General features: G+C 33.4%; 1 protein-coding gene across 3 annotated transcripts in view; it reads right to left on the bottom strand.

Moving 5' to 3' along the window:
* Positions 1–2078: 2078 nt before the first annotated feature.
* The window catches only part of IMMP2L (inner mitochondrial membrane peptidase subunit 2), a 454134-nt gene continuing 439674 nt past the window's right edge, over positions 2079–16538 (bottom strand). For all 3 annotated transcript variants that reach the window (XM_032192350.1, XM_032192370.1, XM_032192359.1), the window contains one exon: positions 2079–2565. In XM_032192350.1, the coding sequence (XP_032048241.1) occupies positions 2446–2565 (120 nt within the window). In that variant the 3' untranslated portion in view covers positions 2079–2445. The remainder of the gene's footprint in view (positions 2566–16538) is intronic.

Below are 16538 nucleotides of genomic sequence, written 5' to 3'. Positions count from 1 at the left end.
GTTTTCTGCATTTATGGACTATACTGTTGTTTACAAAGTGTGTATTTTCTTTACTCATAACAGCACATTGTTGATGCATGCTCAACTACAGTTCACTGTAATCTCCAAATTTTGTTTAAACCTAATCCAGCATGTGCATTCGTAATTATTCAATCAGACTCTCTGCTCATCATTACTGAGTTCAGATTACTGTGGTATAATATCATTCTCCAAAATGATTGCAGATACTTCTACCATTGTAACATCTTCAAACTTAACAGACATAGTCTTTAGTTCATCATCTACATATATGTGTGTAGATATATGTATATCCTATATATATAAATCCTATATTTATATATATCCACATAAATTCATACATATTTATAAATATATACATGCAAATATAAATTTACAAATATGCCTTGAGGCATATCACAGTTGAATTCTTGGGACAATTAAAATTTCATAACTTGTATAAGGTAATTTGTGTGACTACAGATGGCTTTGTTGGCACGTGGATGTATAAGCCCCCCAACGCTGCAGTCCATATCAGTTGCTGATACAACCCAACCTCCAATCATGGATCCCTTCAGTAACTAGGCTCAGACACCCCATCCATCCAGCAGCTGAGCCTGGATCCTCACTTTCCCCAGTTGCCTCATGTGTGTAGGAATATGTCTACAAACCTAAAGAACTTCACTGAATTTGTTTGTAAATGTAGCAGATGTAGACAGATTTGGCTGTTTCTTTACACAACATGAACAGAAAAAGAAAATCAAGAAAAGCCAGAGGAACAAAAGCCCTTATTATTAACATCTCTCTGACACTGGTTTTGCAGAATATACACCCATAAATAAGAAGAGCCAGCAGAATTTTCCAGCTTAAATTTTCCAGTCAATATATGCAAGAATATCACCCCAGCTCAAGAAGAGGAGGATGGAGGGGCTGAGCTAATGGAAAGGAAGGAAATAAACCCTAACAACCGAGAAAAATAAAGCTCATCTAATCTGCTCTTGTTCTGCTTCTTTCTGCTTTTATAGATACATGTTAGTATGTTTGTCACCAAAATTAATTATGACAGTTATTTCTTGGAAATTTCTTGTACCTTTTTTCAGTTTTCTTAATTAGTTTGGGGAAAAAAAAAAAAAAAAAAAAAGCCAATCAAAGTAATTGTGAATTTACTGCAATTAAGGTCCAAACAAACTGCACTAGTTTTAACTAAGATGGGTTCAAAGACTAATGAAACAGCTTTATGAAACAAAGATGACAAGACACAGACAGTGAAGAGTTCAGAGAGTCTACAGGGCTGGAGCATTTAAGAAGGTTAGACTACTGCCTAGAGAATAGAGAATTTTCAGTCATTGAACCTATCATCTCACTGATACACAGATGTGTCTTCAAAGAGCTATAGGTTATTTTCATCTTGTCTGAAGTTCTGATAATTGCATGATTGTAGCTGAAATGTTTAAAGACCTTTTGTGTAATCTGTTAAATTTTTTAAGTACTATCCTATCTGAAGTAAAATTCAATAAATATGAAAACAAGCTGGCTCATTAATCTGCAACTGAAAAGGTGTCATTTTTCTAGTTCTCCTAATTTCTAACATGTAAAAGCTTTACTAGACATTCAGAGTATACTTACACTATATATTTATAGTATTAATTGTATAGTATTTATATATTAATTACGTAATTTCAAATAAATATGGCAATCAATAGTAACATTTTACTATACTTGAGAAATGAATGAAGCATTATATTCAGATACTGCAATGTAATTGATACACATTTTCATTGAATATTTACTTCAGCAAGATATACAAGGAATGTTTATATAGCAGTCCCAAAAGAGATATTAAAAATATGTAAAATGTACTTGGTTTAATAATAAACACAAGCACATTAAAAGAAAAAAAAAAAAGAAAAAAAAATATATATCATATACGATTAACTTTTCAGCTACAGAAGTACTGATTCTTCAGTATTAAAAATAATAAGACAATACAAAATATTATGTGTAAACGTATGTTTTTTTTTCCATACACAATCAACAATAATAATGAAGGATCTCTTTGGTTACTGATGATACAAGCTGAATATAAAAGATTAAAATATTTTATTGAAGTTTTTAACAATTTCTTATCCAGAGAAACACAGGTAGAAACATAACAACTCAGTCATTTTACTGCTCCCAGAAAAACAGATCGTTGAAACCTACAACCAATGTGTAATTATTTCCAAACTAAATACTGCACAATGTACTGCTGTTTGAGATTATAACAAAGAACCAAAAAACCAATTTACTCTTAAGATGACATTTTAACATGAAAATATTGCATGTATTTGCTGATATGGTGACTGATGTTAAAGCACCCTTGGCTAAGCTTTTACAAGTGAACGTATAACAACTGCAGCTCTCGCTGGCTGAACTTGACTTCAGTGTTCTTCCATCGGAACATTTAGGTCACTCTTGCTCTTTCTGGAGTGGTTTGCGCTCTGGAGGTAGCATTGGCTGTAGCTTCTGCCAGCGCTTTGGAGGCCAGAGAATATGAGTAGCACGGGCATGTAGAAGTCCAAGAGAAACCTGTACCCAAAATATAAACCAGAGAGAATATTAACTATTGCAAATTAAGTGAAATCTGGGAGATATAAAGCATATGATGATTTGTTACAGTAATGAGAGAATACAAAGCAGAGTACTTTGTATGCATAAAGAATGTCCCATGCACGTAAGGACAGAAAAACTGCTTCAGTGACAATTTATTATTTTATTGATAAAACATTTTGTGGAACCCAATACAACTTGCTGAAATTTATTGTTTATAACAAGAATGAACTAGGAATGTTTCTTCAGGTTCAAGAAGCAGCAGCCAGTCAAAACAGTTAAGGTATTTTATAATCCACCAAAAGCTTGTGGTGATTAATTATTTTGGGTATGGCAGATAAAGGTTCAACTATCAATTCTGGATAAGTTCAACAAAACCTGTGTTTCAGCTTTGAGCTACATACATTAACCATAACAGGATGTTAGCTTTTCTCAAGCATGTCGTACGTTCCACATGTCTCTGTCTTTCAAGATTCAGTTTTGTCTACAACCAAAAATAGAAATCACTGTGAATTGTAAATATTTCCCTAGGATGAAAATGTATTTCTGGCAGAATTATTTGAAATATATTTATAAATCAAAGATTTTTGAAGTTCTAGGGCTACTTACACTTTACTCACATATTTTGCAAATGTTTTACATCATATTATTTATTAACGTGTTACTTCAATAATTTTCCTTTACTTCAGTTTTAATTCAGTAAACTGAAATAAAAGTCTATATTGGAGATGCTTACAAATAAATCCTTTATAAGTGACATGGTTCAGAAAACTGAATGGCTTAGAAGACCTTAAGAAAAATATAAACACGGCTCTTTTCAATTACAGTATGAAATGCTTAGACTAAAACATTTTGAAGATTCTTGAAGAAATGCTTAGATTAAGAAATTTTGAGAATAGAAGCATCACATTTTCAGATTGGGATTTAACAGGCTTTGCTGGTCCATACTAATATGGAGTTAATCTCACTCAATTTGAAATACCTGAAGGATAGATTTCAACATCTTAAACTTTAGACTCCTTCTGAAAACCACAATGAGTAATAAGCTTCCCACTGTAAAGTAGACAACAACAATTTTATAAGTGGCATCTGGAAATAATGTATAGGCCTATTTGCCTGTTTTGTTATCATTTCTCATAAGAATAAGGAAACATTGGATAACAGTTTCTTAAACAAATTTTAAAGCCAAGAAAGAGGAAATGCTTCTTCAGTGTGCACAATTACATCATGTTTGACTATATTATACGGGATACTGAAGAGAACATACCAGAATAACAAACTGGTTCAGAAAATAATAGTAGAGGCAGATTCCATCACAGATAACTGAACAGTGTGGTCTCTATGATCCAGAATAGGAAACACTGAGAGAAAAAATATGTACTTCCTTTGTCCTTATATACTAATGATCTGATATTAGCTGTTATAGGAGCCAGAAGTTAAAAATACTTCTGGTTTGAACCTGTACAATCTTGCTAAAACTCACCACACCAAAAAAAAAAAAAAAATCAGTAAGCAGGTAATTCAGCATTTTATGCAAATGGACACCAAATAGGCCCCTAGGAATATCTTCAACTAATTTTCTTGATTTAATTTCATAGGATTAATGTACATGTATATTCACCGGTCTCTCTCTACTACATAATCAAATCAGTGAAGCTGAAGTGGTCTATATCTAATTCCATATTCTGTAGCTTGATGAAGCAGGTGCTGAATTACTTGAATATAATTTGGTTAGTTAATAACCCACAATATCTAAAAGAATCTGAAGAAACTGAAATCACAGTCCAGCATCGTATTTTACTTGCTTGATCTCTTGCAAGGATCACTTATTTCCCTGATCCATTGCTTCTTTATCCTACACTTAAGCAAAGGACAATATATATCCAGACTGCAAAGTGACAACTCCTTTTTGATAGGATTTAGCTACACTTATTTATATAATTTATTTTATTTATATATTTTATTTATTTATTATTATGTTTTTATCATATTTATATTATATTATATTATATTATATTATATTATATTATATATAATATATATATATATTATATTTTATTTATATTTTTTATGTTTATAGAATTCACAATATCCTTTATCTTAATTATTCCATAAAGTGTTCTGCAAATGTATCACCTAGTGGATTTGTTCTCTGTATACAGCGTGATGGCACACATTACAGGTTGGTGTCAAAATAAAAAACTACAGCAAACCCCACTACTGCATATAAAATATGACAGCATTTGTACTGAGAGAAATATTAAAATACTCTTCTCAAACACAAATACCCTCTAATTTTCAAAGCTCTGTGTTTTTCTCAGAGCATTGCTTGTTACTGATATCAGTAGGAGGTCTGTACACAGACTGAGAATATAATAAATGAATCAAAACTTGTTTGAAGCTCAGACTGGGAATAATTTTGCCCAGAGGATTACTTCTACTGACCATCATCTGACTTGAAACTAATAAAGAAATATCCTTCTCATAAACCTGATTTACAGGACAACATGACAAGTGTTAAAAAGTAAAAAATGGGTATTGTAGGGTTATAGAAGTCTTTACTAAATAACAAATGACACAGATGCTATAGGGCTTATTTTATAATAACTTAAAGGCTCACTTTAAAAGCACCTTGCTGTCTGACTTCTGCAAAGAACCTTAATAACTTTTGCCATTGCCTATTATTATTCTGTAGTAACCACAGCAGCCATGAATTTCACAGAGGAAGGACAGAATTGTTTGCAGTGAATAACCTGTCCTTGTTAATGGGTTTACCCTCATCAAGGTTAGATGTGGATAAAGGGTGAACAGAAAGGACACACTTTCTGTTGAAACAGTGAAATACTGAAATAATCTATTAAAATAAAGATTGATCAGTTCTCTTACAGACATTACTTATTCTTTTTACTTAAGAAAATAAGTTTACCCCCTTTCCACATGAAAACTCTTTGCTAATATCTCTTGGTCATGTTTGTAAATGAAATACATTCCTCAATCTAAATAGTTGATCCTTATTTGTACATTATGAGCTATTAATTATTCTTGCTGTAGCAACAACAGATGTTATGTTGAACTTAATCAATATTATTCTTCCCAACCTGAGCTGTTAAGGCATTAACTTATATATATTTATATATTTAATATTTGAATATATAATTGACTGAGAAGTCTTTTTTTTTTTTTTTGATAGAAATTAAGATAGAAATTTTATCACAAAACAAGTTTTGAATGAATAATACTGTTTTGACACTGTTACTGTGACAAAAGCATATTTCCTCAAAGCCTGCTTGTTGTTACTATGTTAGTTGCATGGAGACTGATTAGTTTTGGCACTGCATTAGAGAAGATAAGCCTAAGCTTGGTTGTGTTACCAGCAGTGATATTTACATCTTTCTTTCTCATTCTGTCATAACAGGTTAGGATAAGAGCACCTCTGTTGGTATACAGTATGTAGTTGGTATACAGGCAAGTATATATTACTTGCCTTGATTCCAAAATACATCATTTTAAAATTCTCAATGATTTACAGACTGTACTCTCCACCTTTTCTCATCTGTTTGCTATTTGAAATCTTCACTGTCCCTTAGCATGATGCCTTTTCTAATCTCCAATCACAATGGGACAAGCAGCACTGAGACTGAGAATCCTGTGGAGAAGTAGCATACAGTGGTGCTCACCAAACCTTCTGTGAAATCCAGGTCCTCAGTCCAGATTTCAAGAAAGGGAAAAGTCTGGATAAGAATGTGACCTTAACAATGGTATTTTCAGCTTTCTCAGGATATGTAAAGTCTACTCAGGCTGTGATAATCACTTTAGGTTAGGAGCATTCCGCACTGTTATCTGTTTGCTTCTTTTCCCCTTGAACCTTTGGTGACTTGGATCTCAATTAAACAGGCAGGATTTTAACAACACTAAACCAGGAAAGTACAGTAGTACTGAATATAACCTGAGAAAGAAATACAGAACCAAAAGAATAGGTATCTACAACCTCTTCTAAATCTAGGCTCCTAAGTAGTCATTTTGCTAATTAGAAGTAATAATAAGACAAAAAGACAAAAAGCAGTACAAGAACATTTTGTTCTGCTGTTATTGTAACCCTGTAAGCCAGTATTGCCATTGCTAGTAACAAGCTGCAGATCTTGTACCAGCTCTGCAAGAACTTCTTGCTCAGGCTTTGTTAGAACTATCCTTGCCTGCTTAGAGTTTTATTTAGTTTGCTTATCTGCAACATTTTTTCCAATGATCTGCTGTTATATTTTGTTATAGTTTTGCTTATATTTGCTTATATTGCTTATATTTGCTTGTATTTCCTTATATTTGCATGATCTTTCAGTATAATAGTTTTTTGCTTGTTTGTTTGTATATAGCAAAAAGTAGAAAGAAATATATTTCTATGTAGAAAAAAATATTTATTATCTTCATGCAATAATGTGGATTACATGACTGTAGGCATAGGATAATAAGAAATGGGCACAGGATGACACTGAAGACTGCAAGCTTAAATACAACTCAGTAATGATCACTTGAAAAGCACCTGAGGAGGTGGACAAAAAGGTTTTAAGGCTGTCAAAGAGTTCAGAAGAACAAGGAGTGTAATAAACATACAACGTCTAATAAATACAGATAAAAATTATTTGCCAAGAAGTGAAGAAACAAGGCAAAATACATGTCAGGAAATGTATTAAATTTGCACCAAGAAAGTGAGGAAGAAGCAACCATCAACATCACATTCCTCCTGATGAAGAATTCAGGATGCCCACATATCCAGAATTTTTCCCTCTTTTTGAGGAGGACAAGTGCTTCAAAAAATATAAAATAACAGAAGAGATCTTGGAGTATCTAGATGTGACACAGGAAGATAAGCAAAGAGAATGGGAAGATAATAAAAAAAAAAACACAGTAGAAATCCTTAACGTTGGATCAACAGAAGAAATCTTACATTAAGAAATTAACATTAAGAAAACATTAAGAAATCTTTTCTTAACGTCCACTTGAATAAGTACTTAAATATGAATATAATTCCTCTTAAGAAAGAAATACTACTTAAAAATACTATCTTAAAATGATCTTGTTTTATCATGTTTAAGCCTAGAAAAAAAAAATAATTTGTGTTTTGTCTCCTGGTCCCATTAATAAACGTTTAAATGGTGCAAATCCTTTAAATCTCACTGGAAGAGAACAATAATAACTACCTATCTAGAAACAGAACTTAATTAAAAGTGCCACATATTATAACCTGTCTACTTGAGAAATTTCTTTAACTACTGGAAAATCACAATTTTTAACACATACGTTATTAGCCTTTGGTTTTGAGGAGTCACATTTGCTTTAGTCTCAGACGTTGTATAGCAGTATTGCACAGGCCTTCCAAAACCCAAGGACAATGACAAACATGCAAACACAAAAATTAAAGTTCTCTCAAGCCCAAAAGAGAAAACAGTACCAATCACAATTAGTGTTTCGAATTATGCTTTCTATTTCCTGAAGTACTATATTCTCACTGTGTTTTGTTGTTGTTGTTGTTATTGTTCTTCATATGTACATTAATAAAGAATCTTTATATACAGCCTTTCACATGCTCAGCATTATGGAACATCTGCTTACTTAAAACAATTTCCTCAGATTTTCTGTTGCATAACACAACATCATTTAGGATGGGGAAAATTCTTTAGCAGTATTGTTCTATGCAGACTGCATTTTGATGACTGGATACTTGCTTCTCCCCATACTGGTTCTGAAAGGTGCCCATGCACAGTAGGTGAAAAATCCCCTAATGTGGAGATAGCCAGGGAGATTTAGAGATGACCAGCAAACATACGGATTCTGGGAGACTGGAAATGTCAAATTTTTAAGGAGGTTGAAAACCATCTCCAAAAGGACGAGGTTAACGAGAAAGGAGAGAAAAAAAAGTTCTGGACTACTTCAGCCCCCAAATCTCAAAGAAAACCTCAGGATAGAAATACCTAGGCAACTATGCCGTGTTTCAGCTAAAATACTAACAAAAATATATAGTATGGGATAGGTATCTGTGTCAAATTAGATTGCTTGTCTTTAAGAAAGGTTGTTACACTGGGCTTTGATATTAGATTGTAGGTGTAAAATGGTCTCACAGAGAATTCTCCCAGTAAATTAGGCTCTTCAGAAAATCCATACTTTAATAGAAAGTAAACATGATTGCTATTACACTTCATTTTCTGTACATGGCTGAACTTTGAAACAGCTACTATCAAGTGCAGAAGCAGGAAAAAAAGGCTCAATAAAAATAAAATCTTGTGGATTACAGTAAAATCCCAGAGAAACCACTTCCTCTAGTAGAAGTACTTGGGATAATGAACAATGGCAGAAGAAACAAATATCCTTGACCTCCTTCTTTTTATGTATGTAAGAATCACAGACAGATGAAAATCAATAAATTAATGTGTAAATAAAACCATACCAAAACAGATTTTCTTTAATTTACATCAGCTTCCTGAAGGTTAGCAAAACAAGATGCTAACTAGCTCATGAATATTAAAAAAAAATACAGTAATCGATTCCGTTCAGCAAAATACTAGCATCTTCATCATTCTTTCCTCTTGTCCCTGAACAAATCAGACCTAATGGAGCCATACAGATCTAGTGACAAAGAAAAGAATGCAGCCCATTAATTTTGCTAGTAAGTGTTCCATTACGGTTCCATTAGTTTGATAGCTGAAGCAGCAGCTCCAGCTATAGATAAAACATTCCATATGCATTTTTTTTTCACAGAGCTACTGTATAATCAGTAAAGGTCGTTATCAAAGTTACCAAATTCAGAAGTATTTATACTGATAGCAAATATATTATAAAAGTATGTGAAAATATGTAAATCACATTGTGACAACAATTTCATTTTGAGAAAGTTTTAAATAGTGAAAATTGTGACACAAATATAACACTCAGAAGTAATGCACATGCACTACATGTGCATACAAGCACAGACATAATTGCAAAATAAGATATGAAAGAGAGTAATATGTTTCAAATGCAATGGATGATTCCCAGAATTAATAAAATTTGCTTGTTAGCACAAAGTATTTGTCTGAAATTCATCTACCAATTGTGACTGCTCTGATCCAACATGATTTTGCAATTTAAGCTGTTCATATCATAAGTAAGTGCATTGTAATAAAAACTCATCTTATTGATGGAATTGAAAAAAAAAATTACTAAATATCAAAATAACTGGGTTATATTCTCTTTTGTTCAATCATGTCTGCACATCTACTTTAAGCCTTAAGTTGCAAAAGAGATCAAGGAAGGAAATGATCACTGAAAATACAATATTTTTCACATATTAGATCTTTCTGCAGTTATTCATGCAGATAGAGACTGGTTTACCTTGAACTTGGATTAGCATTTATAAAAGTAGTGGAGGTTTAAAGGAATTCATTATCAAGTAGTGTATTTTTAATCAATTTGTATAGGAATCAGCTGTCAATACCTAATACTACTAAATTAAATATAGTAGTGGGCTGGGTACAAATATTGTGTGAGCTAAGTTCTATCTCAGTGCATTATCTTGGAATAGTCAAGGATATATGATTGAAAGGGCACCAGAGCTAATTAATTTCTTTGTTCTTTCCTATTTTTTTCTTCAGTGTTTTCTAAAGTATTTTAAAAAGAGGTTAACATATGAGTGCTACTAGTCTTTTATCTTCAGTAAATAAGGCATTCTTAGAAATTATTCTTTCTTGCTTATGATTAACAGAACCATTATGCTAAATAGGTCCACAAAAAGATTTACAAACCAATCTATTATTTATTTTAGATTTCTAGTTACGAAAGTGGTGAAAGAATTTGCTTAGCGCACATTATGATGTGCTTTGCATGCTGCTTATACATAAATATAATTTAATAGTTAAAAGCTTTTTAACATTTCACTGGGTGAAGCACAAAATTCAGAGACTAAATAGGATTGCCACTAAGTCATGTAACTCAACAGAAGAATAACATGTACTAATAGCATTCATAAAAGAGCCCCACATGAAAAGTAGTAATATATTTGCAATTCAATATTTTAAAGAATTGATAAATTAAGTGGCAGGAAACAATTTTCACAACACATTTATCATCTTCACATAGAAAACATTAGCTATTTCCCAAATCTGTTTGTATTAATTATTCAGGAATATATAAAAGTCTTCAATGTAAATTCCTATTCAGCAAGGCATTGTGTCAGTGCCAGCAGAGTTAGAAGAATGTCAGGCTTAGTGACATTATTCAGCTTAGTACACTGATATTGATTATGTGTACTGTCTTTCCTGACTGAATACTTAGGACACTATGCAGAAATGCTGTATGTTACAAATTAAGTTGATTTCCGTTTTTGTTCTGTTGTGTGTTATTAATTCAGAGTTTCATTCTAAAGCTTTGGCAAACACAACTCTGGGATTACAATGGCAGGTGTCACAGATCAGCTCTCAGAGCTCACAAACTACCCAGAGATTGCATTCGCATCTCACTATGCCACTTCACTGCAGACCCGATTCGTCTCTATGGGTTGGCTCTTGAGCAGGTGAAACCATGCTCTCCACTTCCATTGTCTGTGGTGTGCGCTCTCCATGTCACCACTCTGGCCACAAGATGGACTGTGATGCTCTTAAGTCCTGCTACAAGATTATTTCACTCATGCTCTGCTTTCAGCACACACTCATGGAGGTGTCCCGCAACACCTGCCTCTTAGAAAGCAGGACCTTGTAATGAGTGACTAGCATTGCAAAGCTGAGCAAACAAGCTAAGATGAAAGATCAAATTCCACCAAAGTTCTGAAAGTGTGGCCCACACAAAATTAATCTTTTTTCTTTTTCTTTTTTTCCTGTCAGAACACAATAATAGGCTTCAGTTTCTAGATGCACTCAAATTCTTCTTCAAGACATGGAAGACATTCTTCTTCAAGAATGGAAGAAAAAAATCCTGCACATTAGTTAGCTCTTGCTAACTAATTTGTATTCTACATACTCTTCTCAGAAGCTCAGGAAAGCACCCTGTCTCACTGGTCAGAAATCAGGGCTATTTATAAACCCAGAGAAGTGTCAACACCAAGGGATGCTATGGAAAACATCCCATCCCACTGCTGCCCCAGCTCTGTAAGGGGTAGTGCCAGCCTGGCACCCAGACAGGGTGGCATTGGCAGCACCAGACCCCAGGTGTCTGGGAAATGGTCATTACCTTAAATTTTACTTGGCAGATACCTGGCAAACAGGGAAGATCATGCTACTATAATTATCAAATGCTGAGGTAAGGAAAAAAAAAAAAAAAAGTAAAGAAGGTCAGCAGTAGCAAGAAAAGCTAGTTCAGGGAAGTAGGTGAGAAAATATCTATGAATTAAAAAATAAATAAATAATGGTGCAGCATGTTACAACATTACAACTGTTATTGGAGAAATGTTCAGAAGTTTTCAGTAATAGCTTGTATGATCAGCAAATAGATCTGCCAACATACTCAAAGCTTCTCCATTTTTATCACACATTTCCACAGTTTTAATCTGATACAAATGAAGTTACAGAATCACAGAATCACAGAATTTCTAGGTTGGAAGAGACCTCAAGATCCTCAAGTAAGTTGTTGCAATACTGTTAATAAAATCATTTTGACTTTCTCTTACCTTAAAAGACCAATGTTCAATAGAGTATTTCACTTAATTAAATATTTCAAGAAAGATCCTACTGTGAGGCTTGCTTATATTTTCCTCTAAAATGGCATGGAGAAGCAGTTTGACTTACACAAAACATGCTGTTGGCAATATAAGCTATGAAAAGCAATGGGGAGTAAATATTCAATGAGCAGCTAGGATATCAAAATGTCATTAAATAGCTTCATGATATGTTATTAAAATTATAAAATACTTTTTAATAGAGGTCTTTGTGTGAGGATGGCTAGAGCTCATCTAAAATGGTAAATTTCATCAAGATAATTGTGCATACGTAATCTCCCTGGGCTGATTTAGAAGAAAAAAATAACACAGAAATACTTTATATATACACAAAGATTTTTCTCCCCCTTATAGCTATAATAAAAGCTATGAATTTAAGAATGTTTAAATACTTCCTCTCTTGTCTTTATCTGATTTATTCTGTATTTTCCTTGAACCTACATAGAAGAGATTACATGTACTAAAACCAACTTTTACTTTACTTGGAAAAAGCTGTCCCCAAAACATTAATTTTTCCCTTAATCAATCTTCATATTACTTAGAATTCCATGTTTTTATGATACTGTGACATCTGTCAAATTCTTGGTATAATTCAGATCATATATCTATCCTTTCACTTTGTAACAGAAGTGATTAAATAATCAACCCTATTAATTACGAATATAATTTCCTCATCCTACATAACTAATCCTTTTCATATTCACTTTTTTTTTTTTTTTTTTTATTTAGTTCATTCCTGATCAGCTTAAGATAATGGCATAACAGGTTCTGCTGAGGAAAAAAGCTTCACACTAAAAAAGTAATCAGAAGTATATTAACATTCATATCCTTATTCAGATGCTGTCGCAGTTCTGTGCAAGCTTGAGTCTACAAAGCTAGATTTCACATCAGATGATTGTTTAATTCTCCACAGAAAATTCCCTCAGTGAGGAAACAGGTTTCATGTGTGGTTATGGAGAAGGAAATTTTATAGAGAAGTGACTGTATTGGATCAAACCACCAGGCCTGGCCCATGTACTGGGGCACGCAGGTAGAGCTGACTGATCCTAAGGAGACGCAGGAGACCAGCAGCTGGGGTGATGCAGCTCCCTATCATTATGCAGATGTCAGAAGAACAAAGAAGACCATGTTTGGGCTTCCTGACCATTACATTAGAGGTCCAGTTCACTGGCCTAAACAATGAGGTCCGTTCTGCCATTTGAGATGTCCCAGGAAACTTCTAATGGCCACGGTGTCTCCACATTGAGGAGGATACAGGATTCCTGCAAGTCCCGTGCTGCTGCTTCTTACTGCACATGAATGTCTCAGATTCACTAGGGCATAGGAAAAATACTTTTCTATGGAATGTATTTTTTTCCCCTTCTATTTTCCCCTTGCTTTCTAGTTTTCTTTAACACATCATTAAGTAACAAGACAGAATACCATAAACCAAATAACCGAGGCACAGACTGCGTTCATTCAAAATGAAAAGTTACCTTCCTCTTTAGCCAAACACAGTAACCAGATTTAATCCACTACTTCGCCATCAAGAGCTATATTTACCTCAAGAAGACATTAAGACTTGTTCTTAAGCTATACAGCATGAGCAAGAAAGTAATGGAAGACTAATGAATTCAGTTTCCTGCATATTTAATAAAATATTCTCTCATAGTCGTAATCAAGCCATAGTTCAGAAAAGCATGTGCTGAACTTTAAATATTCAAGTAAAACACTTGAGCACATTATTAAAATTAAGTAAAATAAAATAAAATGAATATAATTTCCAGAGAGCTGATGATCCAGATTTATTAACTCTTTAAATTACTCCATTTTTCAGACTATATGCAGCTATTAGGCTACTTTAACAAAATATAACCACACAGGACTGCCAGGTCATCAGTAAATGAAAAGGATTAACACAGTTAGGAGCTGAAAGATCTAAATGTTAAAACAACACCATTAAAAATAATTCATTATATGGAGCTCTTCCACTTCCAGAATAAAAATCAACCAAATTAAAATTCCTTTTAAGTGCTTACCTTTGTTACACAATCTTACTCAAGATATACTGCAAATCCAACATTTGTTTTGTACCTCTATGTTTTAGAGGACAGAAATCACATTTTAGGTCAGCAGCAGACCACATATCCATCACCATTGCTATAATGCCTGGAGATCCAAATACTGTCTCTGACATTAGCTGAGGAGACAGCAGTAGTGACATGCAGACAGCACAATCTGACACATTTTCATCAGTCTACTCTGGAAAAATATAGTCTGTATGTTTACTGAGTTGTTTTTTTCTGCTTCAGGATCTTAACATGCAAAGTAAATTAAATAAAAAAAAAAAAAGTGATCCATATTTTAAAATAAATATGATTCTGAGGCCATTATGCATAGTTCATCTTCTAGCTTGCTTTACAGTACTGAATTACTGTCAGCTACAGGTAAATGCTATGGAATGATGGCAGTTGCCATTGCTTTGCAAGGGAGATCTGGCAACCTGTCTGAAGAGTCTTTGTTCCCTTACTACTGAACAACTTAAGCAACCCAATCTGAACTTGATGACTATGCATTCTTGTTTCCCAAACAATATTTTGTGTATTTCCTTGTTCAATGAGTCCAATGCTTATTTTAATTGAACAGAAAACAAAACAAAAAGAACTCACACCAAAACATGCAGAGACATGCTTCCATGCTATATTGTAAATTTCCTGCAGTAATCCAAGTCCCCATGCTGTCTGGAGTCATACACAGACAGAGGAGAATCCGAAGCTGCCTTGTCCATCTGGTGGTATGCACCATTAACCCATCTGAAGAGTGAATCAATCTCAAACTGGAAGCTGCCACACCGTATGTTTGTGGCCATGAGGATGGGATTTTAACCATGAGTCAAATACATATTATATATATATGTATTTGTATATAATATAATATAATATACATATCATGATACTCTAAACACATAAAGTAAGAAGATGGAAGTTAGTATCTAATGATAGGGAATAGTGATATAGGGATAATGATAGGTTCTTGTGAAAAGCAAGCAAATGCAGGGCCAGAATCTCAAGAAATTTCAGAAAAAAAATAAAAAGGATGTTGTAGGTAGAAAAACAACTTTGGATAGGTGTTAAGAGTTGTTTGAACAACTCATGCCCTCAAATTAGATTTCCTTTCCAGGCCTCAGTAACAACACAAACTCAGTGAACATTACCTAAAACTGGAAGACATTTCCATTTAGTACTACTGCATTAAGTAAGAGGTTGAGAGCTTCGAACTCTGCAAGAAAAATCTTTAACCTCCATTGTAATGGCAGTCTCACACAGCATCTTCTATGTTCTACAGCAAAGCAGCTCTTTCTGCAATCTCAGAATACTTTTACATCACCTTTCTTCATACTCTCTTCCAGATCTCTGCAGAAAATAATTTAGAACCACTGCATGGCTCTCTAGTACATGTTTGTGCAGGGAAGCACTGATCATATCTGGACAGGATCCTGATGCTTTCCTATGTGTTAAATCTAGCTACAACTCTGCAGAGTTTCTAGATTCACAAAAAGCCATCTCAGCTGTCTGATTGCAATGAAAGCAAATTGTTATGGTCATCTTTTGAATCTCAAAGAATATGAGTTTCTAAGGAGAACTCCTCAAAAAGGAGATGAAACAAATATAAAATCAGTAGAATATATACTGTATATGCTACTATAGCAACTATCCAGATAAGAAAATAATAAAAGTGATTTATTCTTGTATTCTTGGCTGGCCTCAGTTAATTTAAAAAAAAAAAAAAAAAAAAAAAGCTTAAAAAAGCTTAAATGCTTCTCTAGTTTCAGTTGCTGAGTTTACAATTCAATCAATTTTTTGTTGTGAAGTAAAACTTAGCCATGCCCAGCCCTTATGACTTTGCATTAATTTAAATGCAACTGCAAAAAATAATAATAATGATAATTCTACTAGCCTGTACTATGGCATTACTATGAACACTGCTTAGTCACTAATATTCATTTCTGAAAACACTAAACAAAACCGTTAACCTGATAAAAATGCTAGCAGGGTATATGAAAAATATATAGAGAGAAATTGAGACTCTCTCTTAAAAGTCAACATTTTCTCAAAGCTGTGACAATCAAAAAAAAAAAAAAAAAAGTTAAATTACCATTTACTGTCCTTTAGTACATTATATACATATTCATTAACTTTGGTACAAAATACACACAAAATTTTCCTTTAGTTGACTGTCATAGATTGAAGCTACTAGAAGATATCAAAAACTCTATTATGTCAAAGCACATCTTCTACTA

This window comes from Aythya fuligula, chromosome 1, assembly GCF_009819795.1.
Source record: "Aythya fuligula isolate bAytFul2 chromosome 1, bAytFul2.pri, whole genome shotgun sequence".
In the NCBI taxonomy this organism is placed as follows: Eukaryota; Metazoa; Chordata; class Aves; order Anseriformes; family Anatidae; genus Aythya; species Aythya fuligula.
This window is presented reverse-complemented; position numbering and strand designations above follow the sequence as displayed.